Source organism: Hemitrygon akajei, chromosome 5 (genome assembly GCF_048418815.1).
Source record: "Hemitrygon akajei chromosome 5, sHemAka1.3, whole genome shotgun sequence".
NCBI classification, from domain to species: domain Eukaryota; kingdom Metazoa; phylum Chordata; class Chondrichthyes; order Myliobatiformes; family Dasyatidae; genus Hemitrygon; species Hemitrygon akajei.
This window is the reverse complement of record NC_133128.1, coordinates 92,212,446-92,234,084: the sequence shown is the minus strand read 5'-3', so window position 1 is coordinate 92,234,084 and position 21,639 is coordinate 92,212,446. Positions and strand designations below refer to the sequence as shown.

Below are 21,639 nucleotides of genomic sequence, written 5' to 3'. Positions count from 1 at the left end.
AACATAACAGGTTAAGACCCTTCATCTGGACTGAAAGGGAGAGGGGGGACAGCCAGGGGAGAAAGAGTGGGGCAAGAGCCGGCAAGTAGTTGTGGGACCAGGTGAGGAGGGGTAATAGGCCGATGGAGGACAGGAGAGTGGACAGTGGCAGAGGATGGAAGATGACAGGTTGAAGTGACAAAGGGCTGCAGATGATGAAATTGGTTAAGAAAAGAGGGTGGAGCATGGAATTAAGTGAGGAGGTAGGGAGGGCAGATGAAAACAGAGGGAAAATCTCTGATGAAGCAACAGATGAAGTTTGAACCTAGGACAATGCCCTAAAGTTGAAACAAACCGACCTCAGAGCTTATTATAATTCCATCCAGAGAAGGCATTTTTCCCTTGTTCCCTAATAAATTTTAATCCTATCGGTGTTCCTATAATGATTGCCATCGTCACACAGCGTGGGTTGTCTACAAAATGCACTGCAGTTATTCCTAAACCGGGAACCTCTGCCACTGGGTCGGCTGGAATTTTGACTTGCAATTTTATTGTTGTTCCTTCATTGCTTCTGAGTCTATATCCTGGATCTCCCTCCCCAACAGTGCCGTAGGAACACATTCACCAGAATGACTGCAGCAGTTCAAAAGAGTGTCCATTTGCTCAAGGGCATTTAGGGATGGTGTTGCCAATTATATTTATATCCCAATGAATGTATACTAATAAAAGAATGTCAAGGTCAGTACACTTGTTGGTTCACTTATCCTTCCAGTAGACTTAGAACTATCTGCAGAATCTCAATATCTACTGGACAGTAATCCTTTTGAATGGCTCCTGAAATGGAAAACCACAAACCTGATTTTCTTTAAGATGGGATGGAGACAAAAGACAGAAAATTATAGGCCAGTTAGCCCAACTTCAGTGGTTGGCAAGATGTTAGAGTCTATTATTAAGGATGAGGTTTGGGGTACTTGGAGACACACAATAAAATAGGCTGAAGGCAGCATGATGCCCTTAAGGGTAAATGGTTGACAAACAATTCTGTTGGAAGTCTTTGAGGAAATAACAAGCAGGATAGACAAAGGAGAATCCTTTTGTGCCCTTGGATTTTCAGATGACCTTTGACAAACGACTGCATATTGTAAGAAAGATATTAACATAGATCGGCCAATTGGCAGAAGGCAGCATGGAGTGAGAATAAAGGGCTGGTGATAAGAGGTGTAACACAGGACTCCGTGTTGGGTCCTCTACTTCTCGTATTACATGTTAATCATCTGGATACCTGAATTAATGGCTTTGTGGCCAAGATAGCGGGTGATACAAAGATAGGTGGAGGGGGAGGTAGTGTTCAGGAAGCAGGGAGTCTGCAGAAGGACTTGGATAGATTGGGAGAATGGGCAAAGTGACAAATAGAACATAGTGTAGGGAAGTGTATGGTCCAAGCACTTTGATAGAAGGAATAAATGTTTAGATTATTTTCAAAATGGGGAGAAAATTCAAAAAAATCAAAAGAGCAAAGGGACTTGTGCAGGATTTCCTAAAGGTTAACTTGCAGGTTGAGTCAGTGGGAAGGAAGGCAAATGCAATGTTAACATTTATTTTGAGAGGACAAATTTATAAAAGCAAGGATGCAATGCTGAGGCTTTATAAGGCATCAGTCAAACCACATTTTGAATATGGTGAGTAGTTTTGGGCCCCATATTTAAGGAAATATGTGCTGGCATTGGAGAGGGTCCACAAGAGGTTTACAAAAATGATTCCTGGAGCAGTTGATGGCTCTGAGCCTGTACTCACTGGAGCTTAAAAGAACAAATGGGGTGGGGGGAGGGGAAATCTCATTGAAACTTACCAAAAACTGAAAGGCCTATATATAGTGGACTGGACAGCATGTTTCCAATAGTGGGAGAGTCTAGGACAGTGAGAATAGAATAGAAAAGAGCCTCAGAATAGAAAAATGTTCCTTTAGAACAAAGATGAGGAATTTCTTTAGCCAGAGGCTAGCGAATCTGTGAAATTCATTGCCAAGTCATCGGGTATATTTAAAGCGGTGGCTGATAGGTTCTTGATTGATAAGGTAATCGAGGTAACAAGGAGAAGGCAAGAGAATGGGGTTGAGAGGGAATGAATGGCAGACCAGCATCAATAGGCCGAATGGCCTAATTCTGTTCCTATGTTTTATGGTCCCTTCTCATTGAAGATAGATGCAGCCTGATGGCATGTTGACAACTCCTCCCATCACTTCTCTGAGCTTTGAAAGGAGACTGACAGAGAACTATTTGCAAGAAAGGATTTTCCAGTGTTTTGTGGTTAGGATAACTGGCAATTTTTTACATTGTGCTTGGCTGGACACTTGTCAAGTTTGGTGACATGGCTTTCCCACTGTAGCTGGGAGCTGGTGGAATTCCAGAGTCACGGTGTCTAAGCAGGGTATCATGGGAATGAGCAAAAGTTTGAAAGAGTTTAGCTGGCATGGGATATGAGCATTTTCCTGTAATACAGGAAAACCCCAAGCAGTTGGAGATGGTGGTGGACTTCTAGAACTAAGCCCTGCAGACTTTATGGACAGTATAGTGGCATAGCTGGTAAAGTTGCTGCCTCACAGTGCCAGACACGTGGGTTCAATCTTGACCTTGGGTGCTATTTGTGTGGAAGTTTAGATTGCACAGGACACAGTGGGAGATGGCAGATTTGATTCATAATTGGAAGCAAATGATGGTGTTCAATTTCAGTGTCTAGTGGGGTCAGTGCTGGGACATTTGTTTGTAGATTATATAAATGATTTGGATGTAAATGCACAACACATACGAGGGGTGATTGATAAGTTTGTGGCCCAAGGTAGAAGGAGTCAATTTTAGAAAACCTAGCACATCTATTTTTCAACATAGCCCTCTTCTACATTTACACACTTAGTCCAGCAGTCGTGGAGCATACGGATCTTGGACCTCCAGAAAGTGTCCACAGATGGGTGATTGATAAGTTTGTGGCCCAAGGTAGAAGGAGATGAGTTATTAACTTCAAACTTTCTGCATAATCACTCAAAGAGTTGACCTGCATGTGCATGTAACGAGAGCTGTATAATTCATCTCCGTCTACCATAGGCCACGAACTTATCAATCACCAATCTGTGGACACTTTCTGGAGGTCCAAGATCCGTATGCTCCATGACCGCTGGACTAAGTGTGTAAATGTAGGAGGGGACTATGTTGAAAAATAAATGGGCTAGGTTTTCTAAAATTGACTCCTTCTACCCAAGGCCACAAACTTACCAATCACCCCTCATAGTTTGTAAGTTAGGGATGGTATAAAATAGTTGGTGTTGTAGATAGTGCAGAATAATTACAGGGGCATCTTGATTAGCTTGGTAAGTGGATTGAGGATTCCCATTGGCTTTCAATCCAGATAAACGTGAGGACTTGCATTTTGAGAGCACAAATCAGGGTTGAAATTGTATAGTTGGGCCCTGGGGAGTATTGTTGGCTTAGGAATGCAAATATATACAGTAGCTTGCTGATAGCAGCATCACATGCTGACCTTCACCAGTCAAGGCATTTCATACAGGAGTTGGGAAGTTACATTGCAGTTGTATAAGCCATTGGTGAGGCCACACTTGGTGTATTGTGTACAGTTTGATCATCCTGTTATAGGGAAGATGTTTCTAAACTATAAAGAATGCAGGAATAATTTACCAGGAAGTTGCCTGGACTTGGGGGCCTGAGTTACAGGGAGGGTTTGCATAGAATTGTAGTTTATTCCCTGGAATGTAGAGATTGAAGAATAACCTGGCAGAGATATTTAAGATCATGAGGGACATAGACAGGATGAAAGCACGTAATCTTTTTCCCAAGGAGAGTGTGCTAAAAACAAGAGGACATAGGTTTAAAGGCCGAGGCGCAAGATTTAAAAGGGATATCAGTGGCAGTTGCTTCAGGCAACGAGCAGTGTATATTTGGAAGGAGCTGCCAGAACAGTAGTTGAGGCAGGTACATTAACAACATTTTAAAGTCTTCTAGATATGACAGGTTTAGAGCGCTATGGGCCAAATGGGGGCAGATACCACTAACTCACTGGGCAACACAGTTGGCATGGATGAGTTGGACCGAGGGGCTGGTTTCCAGCTGTACGACACTCTGGTTGTTAGGTTCTGCAACTGGGATTTGAGTACGAAGCCCTGGGAAAGCTGGACGTGAATTTGGAAGGGTCAATTGGAAGTTTGGGGGAAGTGTGCAAGGACAGTTCAAGGCTTGGTAGCAGATTTAGAGGAGGTTATGGGTGCCAGAGGAGAGAGAGCTACTAACAATACAGCTAATGAGGTCAGTAAAAGATGATCAGAGGTCAGACTGTGGGAACAAAGTGTACAGGACACTGGAGAAGCTGCATTTGGTATACAGTATATTGTTTGGCTTTGGTCTGCCTGCTATAGGAAAGGTGCCACAAAGCTGGGAAGAGTGCAGAGGGGATTTATGACAATGTTGCCCAGACTCAAGGACTGAGTTATAAACGAGTACAGCACAGGAAGAGGCCCTCCAGTCCACAATTATAGGAAGGGTGAGCAAGCTAGGGCTTCATTCACCAGAGTATAGGAGAATGAGGAATGCTCTTATAGAGCTGCATAAAAACGAGGGCATAGAGAGGGGTCTTTTTGCCAGAGTTGGAAAATCAAAAACTAGAGGGCATACATTTAGGGACAGGGGAGAGAGATTTAATAAGAAACTAAGGGGTAATGTTTTCACCCAAAGGGTGGGCCATATATGGAACAAGCTGCCAGAGGAGGTGTTTGAAGCAGGTACATTAATAACATTTAAAAGACACTTGGACAGGTGCATGCATTGGAAAGATTTAGAAGGATATGGGCCAAATGCAGGCAAATGGGACTAGTTTAGATGGGAACCTTGCTTGAAATGGCCCAGTGTGGAAGGCATGAACTTAGCTGAAAGAGAATATGAGGAGACAGAAATGAGAAGCAAACTGATTGTGTGGTGGCATTAGGACAGAATTTGTCTCAGCTGAACAGGAGAGGACTGCTGTTGTCAACAACATGGCCAATGGTGACAAACTGACCAGCTCCTCACCCTTGACATGAACATTGTGGAAACAGACGGTTTGCACCAGAGGACAGAAGACAGAGTATATCTCTGTGTTTCAGGATGATCATGGATTAGTGAGCACCTTTGAAAGATGGTAACGATATTGCCTCACATGGTCCACCAGACTGGACGACTAAATTCAACACCTCTTCTCTTCCATAACAATTGGAGTCAGTACCTGACATGCCAGGTTGAATAAAAGCAATTATTTTAATGCAGGCAAGAACATGAAACATGTATCAAATTATACTGATGGGTAGCTGCAGAAATATCCTGGCAAATGGAAAGCCAAGGCTTGAGCATATTTTGAAACACAGATGTAAATGTAAATGAACTGGTTGCTTTAAGAGGAGAAAAGGAAATGGAATTTGGAGGGGATAGGCTATAGATAGAGAAAACATGACCGTGTTTAACGGAGATGTGTTGGTCAGGTGATACTGTTGAAATATTCCCCAAAAAACTCATGGGTAACAAGGACCTGGCTCATGAGTGAAGGAAGGAAGATATGGAATGAGCCAATCGACCAACAGGACCAGAAAGGGATGCAGAGTGTTGGGTAGGATGGAGTGGCAGAATTAATGGAGAGTTCAATGGGGGTAAAAGTAAGGAGGTAGCACTGTGTTCTCTGTTAGGCCTTTACGAGTATGACAAGAAGGCACAGAATGAACTTTAAGGCTTACCTCACCAAGAGTGGCAGAAAGGCAGCACAATACAGGCTTTGCATGAAAATGACCTGGATACTTATTAAATGGAATGGGAAAAGATGTAAGAGCAGTGGTTTCCCACATTAATGGTGCCGTTTAAATTTAGTTTCACCAGTCATAAACAGGCACATGAGCTGAGTGAATCCCTTCAATGCCAGTTCTCTAAATCAGTAAGAAATGACTAATAGTTAAAACAACAGCCACAGAAGTACTAAATGGGGTGGACAATTCTTTATGGAAATATATGAGACAGCAGATGCTGAAACCTGAAGCAGCAAGCTATTTGGAGGAATTCAGTGGGTTGAACAACATTGGAATGATGTAGGGTTTCCACCTGAAACTTTGAAGATTCCTTTTGCTTCACAGATGCTGCTCGACTTGCTGAATTCCTCTGCCATATCGTTTGTTACAGCTAATTATTTACTACTTAATAGAGATTCAGTAATAGGAGATGCAAAGGGAAATAGTCAAGCAAACTAAAAAGTGATGATATTTACATCAGAAGAGGAACTAGAAGCTGGTCCTAGGGATGTGGGAAGGTGAAAGGGAGAAAGGGGTGGAAAAGAGGATGCTGAATGGAGAGCTGGACGATGTGAGTGATAGAAGAATGACAGAGAGGGTGGAAGAAGAGGGGAGGGACGAAGATGGAGAGTGAGGAAAGGGAGAAGTTGGTAAGGAGGGCAGGCACTGGGGTACGGACAGGTGAATGGAGAAGGAAAATTAAAAGGCATACAGTTAGGAGGAGACGTAGTAGGAAAGGAAGAGGGCCTGTGTGAGGTTTATTTAAAAATAATATCCACCACAGTGTCACTGGCGGGATTAACAGCCCTGCAGTTAAATACTGACCTCTTATAATAGGGATTTGCCAATGATAATCCAGACCACTAAGCACATTCAATAATCGTCATGGTTATACAGATCAGGTGCCGAAGAATACATCATAGATAGAAGTGAAGATGTAATGCTCTAAAGGAAATCTCTAAAACCTTGTCTAAAAACTTGTCCAGAATGCAGAATGGTATAAATATATACAAAACACATTCACATCACCCGAGACTTCCCCCTTTAGATCACGTTCATTTTTTGATATCCAGTGTGAAGATCACTCGTCCTTCGAATCTTTCATAGGGGTTATCATTGATCATTCCTGGTGCATTAATCTTACACTGAATTTCAAACATCCTGTTCCTTTTCAGCGTCAGGAATTTTACTGCCACCAGTGGATTGATGTAGGTTGGCTGGAGAAAGACAAGAATTATTCCAGGACCTGGCAGTCAAAGTACCAAGAGTAATGCGTATCGTAAAAAGAATGAGGTTTCTTACCTGTGGCTGTCTGCCGTAGTAAGGGAAGTAAGACAAGTCAAAAGTGCCATTTTCAGGGTAAAATGCCATTTTTCCAATATTCTCAGGATAGGCATGCTGTATTTCAAAACAGAAATCTTCCATTTATTGATTTCTATTATAAATAAATGTTTATTATTGTCACATGTACCAAGAGATAGTGAAGAACTTTGTTTTTGCACGCCATTTATACAGATCATTTCACCACTTCAGTACAAGGAAAAAGCAATAACAGAACACAGAATAGTGGAGGTGGTTTATTGTGGTCACATGTACTGAGATGCACATTTGTCCTGCAGACTGTTCATTCAGATTAAAACAGGTAGGACAAGGCTAAACAGAGAATGCAGAATAAAGTGCAACAGTCACAGAGAAGGTGTGGTGCAGCTAGACAATAAGGTGCAAGGCCATGATGAGGTAACTTGTGAGGGCCAAAGAGTGAATCTTATGGTACAAGGAGTCCATCTTTATTTATTTATCAAGATATGGCACAAATTAGGCTCTTCCGGCCCTTTGAGCCACACCGCCCAGCAACCCTTGATTTAATCCTTGCCTAATCACAGGACAATTTACAATGATCAATTAACCCACCATCTTTGGATTGTGGGAGGAAACTGGAGCACCCGGAGGAAATGCACACAGTTACGGGGCAAACATCCAAACTCCTTACAGACAGCAGGTGGTCACACAAGATGGTTATAATTTGAAAAAGGAGGGAACAAGAGCTTCTGGAATTACTGTTACTTAAATAATTGGGTACCCTTTGAAATATAAGCATTTCCAGTTTTAAATTGCTCACGTAGAGAGACAGTTTGACCATTAGGAGTGTTCAAGACCAGTGAAGTAGCTCAAACATGAGAAAAAGCTGGAATCTTTACTCATATAACACCATTTGGAGGCTTTGCTCTCATAACACCAAATGGAGGCTTTAATCTCATAACACCAAGACACAAGACATTGACTGATAAGTGGCATTTACATTGGCACCACAAATGTGGCAGGAAATGACCAACTCCAGGAGTGAGGTTAAATGTCTGACAGAGTGGCGCAGCTGGTAGAACTGCCACCTTGCAGCTCCAGTGGCCCAGGTTCAATCCTGACCTTGGCTGCTGTCTGTGTGGAATCTGTGGCCTTGTATGTTCCCTCAGACGTGAGGTGAGGGTTGGTAGATTAAAAGATCACTCGAAATGTAGGTGAGTGATAGAATCTGGGGTGGGGGGGGAAGGATGGGAATGTGGGGAGAATAAAATGGGATTAGTGATGGATTAATGTGAATGGGTGACCGATGGTCAGCGTGGACTCAGTGGACTGCAGGGCCTGTTTCTCTGGAACTCTGATTTGAATGAAATGTGGGTTATGTGAAAGTGAGAGTAGGGGAAAATTGGCAGCAAAGGTGATTAAAATTTAAAGCTCTATATGAGTATTTGAAAAATGACTGTTGCAGGGCTGCTTGATTTGAAGACTATTGTCTGTATTTTTTGTTTATTATTTCAGATTTACTCTTCCAGTAGTTTACTTGCTTTTTTAAAATTACCATTGTTGTGGTTGTAGAATTAGTGACAGGGTATGGCTTCTGACTGCATGCGTCCAATCACCAACAGAACGTTCCTGATTTCTTGTGGATAACACTCATCTCCAGAATTACCCACAATTGCTCTAGCCTCAGAAAAATTGCCAGAGAGAAGGGTGAAATCAGTGGCTGGGGTCCAAACACAGTAAGTTAATGGTTAGTGCTAGCGAGGGACAAGGAAGGTTCCGATCATATGAATGTCTGGACAGACTGTAGAGACTCACTTGGTTTAATTTGCACAGAGTCATATAGTGCCGTCAATACTGATTTGCATTAATGTAACACTGATCCCAATTTACCCTACTTACATTCACATTAACTGCCCCAGGATTCTTCCATTCAAACAGCAGTAACTTTATAATGGACAATATACCTTGCAAAATCTAAAATAGTTCAACAACTCTCTATATATATTTACCCCATCTGCCTCTGCGTTGGAACAGCTACAGTAAAGCCAACGACAATACATGGCTTTCAGTCAAAGCTATGAAAAGTGTGTCAGAGGAATGGTGGACACATATTGTAACTCCTAATTTAAAAGCGAGAGCCTTCACATACACACATAAGGCAGTGGGGAAATCTGATAGAACCTTTATGAAAAGATGTAATTAAAATGCTCCAGAAACTGAAAATAAAAGAAAGATTTCCAATAGGAAGAAGGCTTGACAATCCACATTTTAATTCTTTGAGGAATTAATAGAAAGGGCTAGCATAAGTACTGTATTAAAGTATAAGGAACAGTCATAAAATCTTTGAAAGGTCTCCATACTCCACAGAACATAGAACAATACAGCACAGTACAGGCCCTTCAGCCCACAATGTCTTAAACCCTGCCTCCCATATAATCCTCCACCTTAAATTCCTCCATATACCTGTAATAAAGGAGGCAGATATATTAAACTCGAAATATAAAAATAAGGTTGTACTGCTGAGGGTTTGTAAGACATCGGTCAAACCACATTTGTGAGTAAATTTGGGCCCTGTATGTGAGAAAAGATATACTGGTCCTGGAGAGGATCCAGAGGAGAATCATAAGTATGATTCTAGAAATGAGAGGCGTAACATATGGGGAATATTTCATGTCTCTGGGCCTGTACTCTATGGGGTTCAGAAGGATGAAGGGTATCTCATTGAAACCTGCTGAAACCTCTAGAAAATTCTGTCTAGAGTGAACGTGGAAAAGATATTCCCATTAGCAGGAGATCTAGGAACTGTGGGTACAGCCTCCAAATGTCCTTTGGAATGGAGCTGAGGAGAATTTCCTTTAGTCAAGCAGTAATGAACCTGTGGAATTCATTGCCACAGAGGCCTGTGGACGTCACTGGGTACATTTAAGGCAGAGACTGACTCGTAAGGAAGCTGACAGTTATGAGGGAAAAGGAGGGAGAATAGGATTGAAAAAAAAATCAGACATGAAAAAAAAATGGTGGAACAGACTTGTTGGGCAAAATGGCCTGATTCTGCTTTTGTAACTTGTGGTCCTTACTGAGTATTTCCGAAGAGCTCCTCTGGTGTTACTTTAACAGAAGTATGGCAGGGACATCACAGGACACTCAAGTAAGATTTCTGAGTAGAAAATGGGAGCATTTCCAAGGAAATAATAAAACCATAAGACATAGGACCAAAATTAGTCCAGTCTGACATCAAGTCTTCTCTACCATTCCATCATGGGTGATTTATTATCCTTCTCAACCCCATTCTCCTGCCTTTTCCCTGTAACCTTTGACACCTTCACTATACCCAATGACTTGGCTTTCACAGTACCTATGGCAATGAATTCCACAGATTCACCACCCTCTGGTTAAAGAAATTCCTCCTTATCTCTGTTCTAATGGAATGTCCTTAAATTCTGTGGCTGTCTCCTTTGATCCTAGACTCCTCCACTACAGGAAACATCCTTTCCACATTCACTCTGTCTAGACCATTTGACAGGTTTCAATTAGATCCCCTTGAGAACCCCCTGATATAATAAATGAGATTATTGTTCCTGTAATTTATTAACCAACTCCACAACCCTCAACAGAGGAGGCTTTATGTCTATTGATACTCACCAGAACAGCACAAGTCACATATGGGGCAGTTCCATTTCCAGGCAAGTAATTGATAATCTGAAATTCCAATAAAAACTTTTTAGTTAAAGATTCTTATCCCATGAAATTCAAATTATCGATTGATTGCATAAAATTGCTCCTAACCCAGTTACTTTTTCTAGACAGTATCATCCATTGCTGAATCAACAGTGTTTGACCCTGTGTCAGCTTAGTAGTCTGCAGGCCAGTACTGCACTGACTGAAGTACATTGCTGGAGGTGAGGCAAGGCTCTCTATCCTCTCAAGAAGACATTATTTTTCAGAAGAACAGAAGAGCTCTCCCCAGTGTCCAGGCCACACAATATCCTGTAATCAATAAATGCACATGGTCTTTTTCCCAGGGAAGAACCAGAGGGCATACATTTAAGGTGAGAGGTGAGGGGCAATTTCTTCAAATAGAGTGTAGGATGTATTGGATATGAGGTGCCAGAGGAAGTAGTTAAGGTAGGTAGATTAACACATTTAAAAGGCATTTCGACAGGTACATGGTTAGCAAAGGTTTAGAATGCCATGGGTCAAGTGCAGGCAAATGGAACTGGTTTAGATGAACATCTGGATAAGTACAGACCAGTGGAGTCGAAGGGCTTGTTCCTGTGTTGTATGATAATACCAATCAAAATAGATTTTCCAGTCATTGTTGCACAGATTGTAAGATTATTCCAACAGTGACGGCAATCTCACTGGCTCGGGATGAAAGGAAGTAACCTTCCAATGCTCTGGATATTCTCTGCCAGAGGGCCAGAGAATATTGCATGATGCTCCCCTTGTTTAAGAAAAGGAGGAAGGATAAGCGCATCCCTGTGGAAAGTAAAAAGTGATAGGGTCCTGTTGAATATGGCAAAAGTTGTGGAGAATGATGTGCTGGATGCAGAGGCTTATGAGGTGGTAGGTAAGGACAAGAGGAACTATCCCTGTTATGGCTGCAGGAAGATGGGGTGAGGGTGGATGTCTGGGAAATGGAGGAGATGCAGATGAGGGCAGGATCAATGGTGAAGGGAAACTATATACTTTGGAGGTCACTTCAGATGTTCTGGAAAGGAAAGCCTCACTCTGAGAACAAATGCAGCAGAGATGGAGGAATGACAGTTTTAACAGTGACAGATGGCTATGAAAGTCAGTAGATTTATAAAATATATCAGTAGACGGTTAGTCCCCAGGTCTGGAGACAGTGAGATTGAGAAAGAAGAGACATGTGTCAGAAATGGACCAGGTGAATTTAAGGCAGGATGGAAGTAGGAGGCAAAGTTGATGGAATTGACAAGCTCAACATGGGTGCATGAAGCAGCACCAATGCAGTCATCAATGTAGTGGAGGAAGAATTGGGAGCATTACTAGGAAAGGCTTGGAACATGGACTGTTGTACATAGCCAACGAAAAGGCAGGCATTGCTGGGACCCATGCAGGTGTCAATGGCTATACTTTAGGCTTGGAGCAAGTGGAAGAAGCCAGAAGAGAAATTGCTGAGCATAAGAACCAGTTCGGCCAGATGGGGGAGGGTGGTGGTAGAGGGGAACTGGTTGGGTTTGTTGTCCAGAAAGAAGCAGAAAGTTTTAAGGCCTTCAGGATGGGCAAGAGAAGCACATAGGGACTGGACATCCATGCTGAAAATGAGACATTGTGAAAAAGAGCAGAGTGAAAATGAATCATTGTTTTCGTTCCCTTGCAGCATTCAAGGCAAAATGGATAAACATGCAGTGCAGAAGAATTTGCAAGGGATATTCATAAGGGATTAGAGCTGGAAACGGCAAATTGATCTGGTTCAGAGCTGATTCTCATTTGATGGGCTGAATGGCTTTCTTGGCCATAACCATTCCATAATGCTATTATTCCACCTTTTTGTTCTTTCTAAGCACACATACCCTGTTCATTCGGATTAAGATGCAAGGCTGACCAATCTTGTATCCAAAAGTAGGATCTTCCAGTCCAGAGCAGTTCTTCAGCATGTTTCGGATGAATCGGCAGGCAAACTTGGAATTAGGGCCATGTCCTCCCTGGAATGTATAGTTACCACTCGTGCAGTTGTGATTGACTTTTTCCTGGACTGATTCATTATAAGCTGGTAGGTAAAGACAGAAATCAGAGCTAGAGAGGGAAGCAATGCAGTGCTCTGGAAATTCAGAATGGAATGAACAAAGTGCAAGTCCCCTCCTGCTACTAGAACAACATCAGATAGAACTTTGGCTGCAGATCTTCTTGTGTGGAGGGATGAGGGTGCTTTCGAAACAAGAAGTCCCAGGGACAAATGGGTTCAAAGAAAGGTGTTGCATTTATAACCATATGACAATTACAGCACGGAAACAGGCCATCTCGGCCCTTTTAGTCCATGCCGAACGCTTACTCTCACCTAGTCCCACTGACCCGCACTCAGCCCATAACCCTCCATTCATTTCCTGTCCATATACCTATCCAATTTTCTTTTAAATTACAAAATTGAACCTGCCTCTACCACTTCTACTGGAAGCTCATTCCACACAGGTACCACTCTCTGAGTAAAGAAATTCCCCCTCGTGTTACCCCTAAACTTTTGCCCCTTAACTCTCAACTCATGTCCTCTTGTTTGAATCTCCCCTACTCTCAATGGAAAAAGCCTATCCACGTCAATTCTATCTATCCCCCTCATAATTTTAAATACCTCTATCAAATCCCCCCTCAACCTTCTACGCTCCAAAAAATAAAGACCTAACTTGTTCAACCTTTCTCTGTCACTTAGGTGCTGAAACCCAGGTAACATTCTAGTAAATCTCTTCTGTACTCTCTAATTTTTTGACATCTTTCCTATAACTTGGTGACCAGAACTGTACACAATACTCCAAATTTGGCCTCACCAATGCCTTGTACAATTTTAACATTACTTCGCAACTCCTATACTCAATGTTCTGATTTATAAAGGCCAGCATACCAAAAGCTTTCTTCACCACCCTATCCACATGAGGTTCCACCTTCAGGGAACTATGCACCATTATTCCTAGATCACTCTGTTCTACTGCATTCCTCGATGCCCTACCATTTACCATGTATGTCCTATTTTGATTATTCCATCAAAATGTAGCACCTCACACTTATCAGCATTAAACTCCATCTGCCATCTTTCAGCCCACTCTTCTAACTGGCCTAAATCTCTCTGCAAGCTTTGAAAACCTACTTCATTATACACAATGCCACCTATCTTAGTATCATCTACATACTTACTAATCCAATTTACCATCCCATCACCCAGATCATTAATGTATATGACAAACAACATTGGACCCAGTACAGATCCCTGAGGCACACCACTAGTCACTGGCCTCCAACCTGACAAACAGTTATCCACCACTACTCTCTAGCATCTCCCATCCAGCCACTGTTGAATCCATTTTATATTAATACCTAACGATTGAACCTTCCTAACTAACCTTCCATGTGGAACCTTGTCAAATGCCTTACTGAAGTCCATATAGACAACATCCACTGCTTTACCCTCGTCAACTTTCTTAGTAACCTCTTCAAAAAATTCAATAAGATTTGTCAAACATGATCTTCCACGCACAAATCCATGTTGACTGCTCCTAATCAGACCCTGTTTATCCAGATAATTATATATACCATCTCTATGAATACTTTCCATTAATTTACCCACCACTGACGTCAAACTTACAGGCCGATAATTGCTAGGTTTACTCTTAGAACCCTTTTTAAACAATGGAAACAATACACCAATCCTCCGGCACCATCCCCATTTCTAATGACATTTGAAATATTTCTGTCAGAGCCCCTGCTATTTCTACACTAACAAGGTCCTAGGTAATATCCTATCAGAACCCAGAGACTTATCCACTTTTATTTTTTTTTTAAAGCTCCAGTACTTCCTCTTCTTTAATCATCATAGTTTCCATAACTACTCTACTTGTTTCCCTTACCTTACACAATTCAATATCCTTCTCCTGAATGAATACCAATGAAAAGAAATTGTTCAAAATCTCCCCCATCTCTTTTGGCTCCACACATAGCTGTCCACTCTGATTCTCTAAGGGACCAATTTTATCCCTCACTATCCTTTTGCTATTAATATAACTCTAGGAACCCTTTGGATTTATTTTCACCTTACTTGTCAAAGCAACCTCCTATCTTCTTTCAGCTTTTCTAATTTCTTTCTTAAGATTCGGATTCGGATTCGGATTTATAATCCAAAAAGCAAAGTTAAGCGAATTCTCATTAGGTTCCCAGTTTATCAATTCAATGGCAATTGAGGTTGAGGAATGGGATAAACTGAAAAGGGAATTTAATATTAATAGCAAACAAAAGACTTGAGGAATGGGACTAAAGAGCATGATTTTCCAGAATTGACAAGGATATAATCAGGTAAAAAGCCTTCAAGTCTGCTGTGTGAACCTCAGCATTTATCATGGAGTGGTCAGAGGACGCGGTGAGGATCTGCACTGGCCCTCTGTGGGATTGGGTCTGACCATGTGAGGGGTGAATTGACTGTGTAGGAGAAGGGGGTTATAACTGTTGGTGTTGGGAGTGTTGTCTAACTCTGAAGAGATTGTGGGGAGGAGTAACCCTGGAGGTGACCTAACTGCCGTGGTCTCTACAGAAATCGGTGAGATCCTGAGAATAACACAGCCAGTCTCTCATGTCACCATCCTGTCTCCAATCTCCCCTCAGGGCAAGGAAACATCAGTAGTGTTTCCTCTCTGGATACATAATTGTCTTTAAACTTTACATCTCCCAGCTCCCAAGCATTTGTTTCTGCTCTATCCCTGTGCTTTGTACCCAATTTTGTGGATGATTTATATAAATAAACTTTGAGCAGATTTGAGGTTGTTGGCATTTATGGTTCAGGAGGAGCTGAAAGACATACAAATTAAATTAGATCAGACACGGGCCTCACAACTGACATAGATAGAGTGCTCCAAATGCAACAAGAGTGTGCCGATTTCAGAGAAGTTGCAATTAGGTAGGGCAGGAGGAAAAAGTGCATCACTCAAATCAGATTAAACCTGGAAGCCAAAGTAACTGATGAGGTCAGACTGGAGGAAGAGGGACTGATCAGTGGCTGTCAAGCTGATTGAGAACAGTGGGTGAAATAATTGGTGGGTATTAATAAAAGTCTGGATTTAAATATTACTCCAGGAATGTAATTCTCAAAGAATCTGAATATGTTTAGGTGTTGGCCAAACTAAGAGTCATTCAAGTCCCAATCAAGATTGAAATCAGTGTCATATCTTTCCCTCAAATGAAACAAAATTTAAATTAAATTAATCCTGATTTTTTTTAGATTACAAGTTGCATTTGCCCTGTAACAAAGTATGTAAGTGCTTGACTTTACCCACATCTACCTGAAAGGAAATGTTGAAGGTCATTGACGTAATGGTGCCAGGACTTTGGATCTGAGATATTAAAGGTGATCTTGAGATCTTTTGGTTGCGGTTGTATCGTCACACCTATAACAGAGAACATGTGCAAATATAGACAACGTTCGCACAAGGACCAATAACCCATGAAGGAGAGAAATTTTCATACAAAGCTGCCACCCCACAAAGAAAGTAAATTTTATTGTGAAAATTGTGTTAAACTATTGCATGCTTTTTTTTAAATTAATTGCTCAATGCAGCCTCTCTAAATCATTCTTGTAAACAGCAAAACAGTTTACTATAAGGGCACAGCTTAGATGTACCGAACACCATACTGGTGTGCAAAGCCAGGATGCAATGTCAATCCCCCTTTAGTACAACTCTCAACACCAATACGCAGGGCATTGCACCAAAACATAAAGCATTTCTTGGAGTACAGAGAATGATTATGATGAAATACTAAAGAGGTGTACATCAAGATGTAAAAGTCAGTAAGAGTTTTATTTAATTTAGCTTTGCTTTCAGTAACAAGTTTTAACAGCCACATACTGCAGCTAAGAGTGCCACAGCACAGGGGCTATTGTCTTACCAGTGTAGTGTTAATCTTAAAGTAGAACCCATGTGTGAAGAGAACGCGCACACACACACTGCCCCAGTAACTAATGGTGCTCTATGCAAAGCTTCACTGCCTTCTGCACTCTGAAGCTGCCTCACTACTCACTGAGCTTCACAATTCAGCAGAACCTACCTCACAATTCATTAACCCCTGCTGCATCATTGTCAAATTTGTAATCAGTCCTCATCAGCAACTGCAGGGCTGGGGGATGAGAAGGAACGGAGGATGCAACATTCAGAGGAGCTCTTTTGCCAGAAGGACTCATAGGCCACCCTATGACATTGTACTACATCTCCTCCCAGGAACCATTCATAACCTGCACAGATCATGTCAAAAATGCAGCCACTAACCAAGTTCCCACATGGCAGAAGACGCCTGCAGCCCAGCAGCAGTTGACAAATCCATCCCACTGATCTCCCAAATACTTATTCCCGAGTACAAGTTGTGTAAGTTGGGTGTTCGGAGAACCTGTGTTTATTAAATGCTTACTAGCACTCTCCAATTAACCACCACATCTAAAGAAATTACACAGCATACACAAAGGAAACGCAGTCTTGATATCCAGAGCACCATATACATCTTAAATCACTAGAAAAATACACTCAATGGCCACTTTATTAGGAACCACCTGTATCTAATAAAGTGGCCACTGAGCATATGCTCATGGTCTGCAGCCATCCACTTCAAGGTTAGATATGTTGTGTGTTCAGAGATGTTGCTCTGCACACCATTGTTGTAACGTGCTTATTTGAGTTACTCTTGCCTTCCTGTCAGTTTGAACCAGTCTGGCCATTCTCTGATTTATCTCAGTCACCAAGTGTTTACACCCAAACAACTGCCGCTCACTGGATGTTTTATTTCAATGTTTTGCACTTTTTCTGTGAACTCTACAGACGGTTACGCATGAAAATCCCAGGATATCATCAATTTCTGAGATACTCAAAGTTCAAGGTCCATTTATTATCAAAGTATGTATATATTATAGAACCTGGAGATTAGCCACCTTACAGGCAGCCACACAACAAGGAAACCACCCCATCTGGCACCAACAATCATTCCAATATCAAAGTCATTTAGATTGCATTCCTTCCCCATTCTGACCTTCGGACCATGTTTGCACTGAGCTGCTGCCACTTGATTGGCTGATTAGATATTTGAGGTGTACAGGTGTAGCTAATAAAGTGGCCAAGTAACAGTTAAGAATAATAGATTGGACCCCACACTGATGAATAAAATACCGTACAGAACTGGAAATAACTAAGAAGGTGAAAATACATTAATTGCTACCTCAGTGAGCACTCAGGATGCAGTCTGGGGGAAAATAACCATTACTATAACATTGCTATCACATGTGCTAGTGACAGCATTGTACAAATCCCTGCCCTCTACAAATAATTAGCCAGGGCTCGCTGTGGAGATAAAGAGATGACAGATGCTGGACATACCCTTTGCTGGAGGAACTCAGTGTGTCAAGGAGCATCTGTGGTGGAGTGGGGGGGAGGGGGGGAGCTCCCCTCTGCTCTAATTGATGGAGTGCACCTTTGCATCTCCTCTGTTTCTTGTACTTCCCTTCTCACCGCACCTTCCTTCTGACAGAACAGAGAAAGAGCTCCGCACGTACTCATTTTTTACCCCACGAGCCTCTACATCCAGCATTTCCTCCCCACCAGCAGATGTTTCCAACCTTCACCCTACCTCGCTCTAATTTTTCCCTGTGTCTGCCTCCATCTATCATCAGCCTCTGTTTCACAACTCCAACTTCCCCCTCCCCACCATGGTTCAACCTGCCTATCATCTTAACACCTCTCCTTAATCCACCAGTCACCCAAGGCCCCTGTCTTACCACTGCCTTCTCCTCTTGATGCAGAGTCTTGATCCAAAATGACAACAATTCCTATAGCCTCCCACAAATGCTGCTCAACCCATGGAGTTCCTCCATCAGACTGTTTGTTGCTTGATGCAGATAGGCTGCTTGTAACAACTGGCACGATCTGGGTTGAGACACGGGGTGCTGCTCAGCGCTGAGATGAGAGTCTCAGGGACACATGTTGCAAACCACCGGGTTCCAAGGGTTTCCTGACACCTGCTGATGGAAGCAGTTGACCACCCCCCCTTCTGACTGGCCAGGCAGCTCAGAGATGAACCACTCGTGCTCTCAGCCCACTGCCAATGGCCCACACTCATCATGCCAGCCAGTTTGTAGCCCTGATTCCCACATCCCAGCACTGAGCAACTTCTCCAGACCACTCCAACCCCACACCATGCTTGGTCAGGACTAGTGCTAGGGAGGGCAGATGGAAGATGAAGGAAGGGGTTTGTGCAAGGTTTCCAGGCCCAAATCCCCATTACAATAATGTACAGGAATCCAGGGATGTGCCAGCAGTGGTGAGCGGGATTTATGCCAGATTCCCAGCACCCAATGGACATTTTTACTCTAGAGTGCCTAGCTGTATTTGGACTGGTGGAGCTAGAACATTATCAACAGTGCTCTGTGGGATACTGCTAACCTAGTTCCAGTCTACAAAAAATATAATGTGCTCATGTAATATATAACATGGATTTGTAAATTACTTGCTTCACTGAGAAGACTACTGTGAAGAGTATATCAATAATTTCACAAGAGAGCTTTAGAATCTTACCTGGTGCTTTGAGTCTGTCTTGATAAGTTGGAGTGAATGGGTCTGTTGTGTACAACAGCACAAACAGGGACAGAGCAAACAGCGCACAAATCACAACATAAAAGGCAGCATAATACAGGCTGATGAAAACTGGAAGTAAGCAGTGAGTGTTAGATAAAAATCTATGGAATAACAAACAGAACACAACACAGTAACGTGATAATCATCCCCACCAGATCAGGCTCTTCCCTTTCTTTCACCCCTAATTTAATCAGCATAGTCTTCAGATTGCCTCTGCAGAGATAAACCACCCTACTTTCAACGTTTTTCTGCTAATTTCCATTCTTTCTGGGATTCTAATAAGACTAGATACCTACCACCTTTAATATTTTTAACATTAAAAGCAAAGGCTAGTTCTTATTTGAAAGGAAACTTTCCCTTCATTGATCTCATATACAATGTTTTATGACAAGCAGTTGCCCCATGAACAGAAGTAGTTTTTGGATGATATTAGAGGTTGACTCTAAACCACCTTAGTTCAAGAGCAAATAGAGGTGTACAATAAAGAGCCATGTCCACATGTCCAATTTTTTTTAAAGTACTGATCTGAAATTAGCCACTGATTCATGTCAGGTAATTTGTTCTGCAGAAGTAATGGGAAGATGAACTTACCCAAAGGATTTTGGAGTAACACCAATCCCATTAAAAATATATTGTACATTGCAGTGTCATTCTGCCACCGAATCTCATTGACTTTTTGCCCCATTGTCACCCTATAGTCCTGCTCAAAACTAATCCCACTGCCCTTCTCTTTCCACACAAACTACAGAAATTCAGTACATGCTACAGTACATGCTTCACATAATCTTATGTCAATTTAAAACTATTCTCACTGCCCTACACTCTCCTCATAACACCAGATCAACTCAAAGCTAATCCCACAAACACATTCTCCCCATAGCCCTAAATCCTTTTAAAGCTGTTCCCACAGCCTCACTCTCTCTCTGAACAATGTCTAAAAGCACTCTTTCCCACAATCTATATCAACTTAAAGCTAATCCAATTTAACTACCCCATACTATCCACATATCTTACATTGCGATTAATCACACTGCTCCACTCACTCTTTGACAATCAATTCCAAAGTGATCCAGTCCATTCTGAATCAATCCAAAATTAATCTTATTGTCCCACTTTCCCCATAGCCCTGAGTCAAGGCAAAACAAAACCCATCCTCCATTTACTGGAAGAAATATCTCAATACTTTCCTCATAGTCTAGTTTCCCATCCTGACAACCTTGTATGCCACAATTGTAATGACCTTTTACAAAGGAAGTCCAAAACAGCATACACGAGTAACCACAGAGTCATAGAAAGGTATACCTCAGAAGATCGCTATTCAATCCATGGTATAAATCCAACATTACAAATTCATCAACTACTCTTGTGCTCTGTGCCATTAAAGAATTTTCTGCCTGAGTTCTTCTAAACACATGTTTATGTCACAATCTCTCCTACCCCAGTTTTTAGGTGTCCTCCCCATTAATTCTTTGGTTTCTGGATTCCAAACAAAGCGTCTGAAAGCCTCCATGCGCTGACCGCAGGTCTTCTTTTCATTGAAGGTAGCCATTTTTCCCAAAGTGGTACAGTTCCAAATGGGGGAACGTCTAGGGTGTTGGAGAATTTGTGGAGACTTCAGGGGGATGGGGCACTGACTAATCCTTTTATAGTAGTGATGTCACAGCTTCAACCAATCATGTTATAGGGGTTAATGGCATTCCACAGATATCAGCACAGTTTAGATTAGTGCAAATTGATTAATAACTAATTGTGCGCACATGAAGCCACAGCCAGATTGTGCATTGAGTTCCTAATGTTTCTTTGACAGAGTGGCTGATAACTTAATCATGTTTGATGATTTTGAAGTAAACTCAACTTAATCAGTTGATCAGGTTGTTTCATTCTTACAAATGAAGGACAAATTAGGGGTGACAGGCACCCACTTGTATCATCTATGATGCAACAGTTGCTATGGTAACCAGCCCAGAGCCACATCACCATCAACCCCTTACGCAGGTTTACCCAAATCATGCAAGATAACCCATCTTCCTCCATCTACACCTAACCAGACCTTTGGGATCTGTAACAGCGAACCTGATCAACAGGCAGCCGGTCAGGTGTCCCCATTTACCTTTTTCCCAGAAGGTAATGGTGTCCTAAGCAAATAAACATACATGAAGATTTAAAAGGAAGGGATCTGGCTTATCAAAAAGGTGCACAGGCATTCCAAAGAAAATATAA

At 42.0% G+C, this 21,639-nt stretch overlaps 1 protein-coding gene across 1 annotated transcript; it reads right to left on the bottom strand.

Moving 5' to 3' along the window:
* Positions 1-3,179: 3,179 nt before the first annotated feature.
* Positions 3,180-21,026, bottom strand: LOC140727985 (potassium-transporting ATPase subunit beta-like). Its single transcript, XM_073046053.1, has 7 exons — positions 20,857-21,026; positions 19,360-19,488; positions 16,090-16,194; positions 12,628-12,824; positions 10,730-10,786; positions 7,091-7,186; positions 3,180-7,005 (listed from the first exon to the last, which is right to left on the bottom strand). Exons 1-7 carry the CDS (start codon positions 20,966-20,968, stop codon positions 6,844-6,846), a joined length of 858 nt encoding a protein of 285 aa, XP_072902154.1. The 5' UTR covers positions 20,969-21,026; the 3' UTR covers positions 3,180-6,843.
* Between the last annotated feature and the right edge of the window lie 613 nt (positions 21,027-21,639).

What these genes read in the sequence shown, in the direction of transcription:
- LOC140727985 (XM_073046053.1), bottom strand. Translation starts at nt 20,968, where the DNA reads ATGGCTACCTTCAATGAAAAGAAGACCTGCGGTCAGCGCATGGAGGCT. An exon ending in AGACAGACTCAAAGCACCAG is followed by an intron (nt 16,195 to 19,359) that starts GTAAGATTCTAA and finishes TCTCTGTTATAG; the next exon opens with GTGTGACGATACAACCGCAA. An exon ending in ACTACGGCAGACAGCCACAG is followed by an intron (nt 7,006 to 7,090) that starts GTAAGAAACCTC and finishes GTCTTTCTCCAG; the next exon opens with CCAACCTACATCAATCCACT.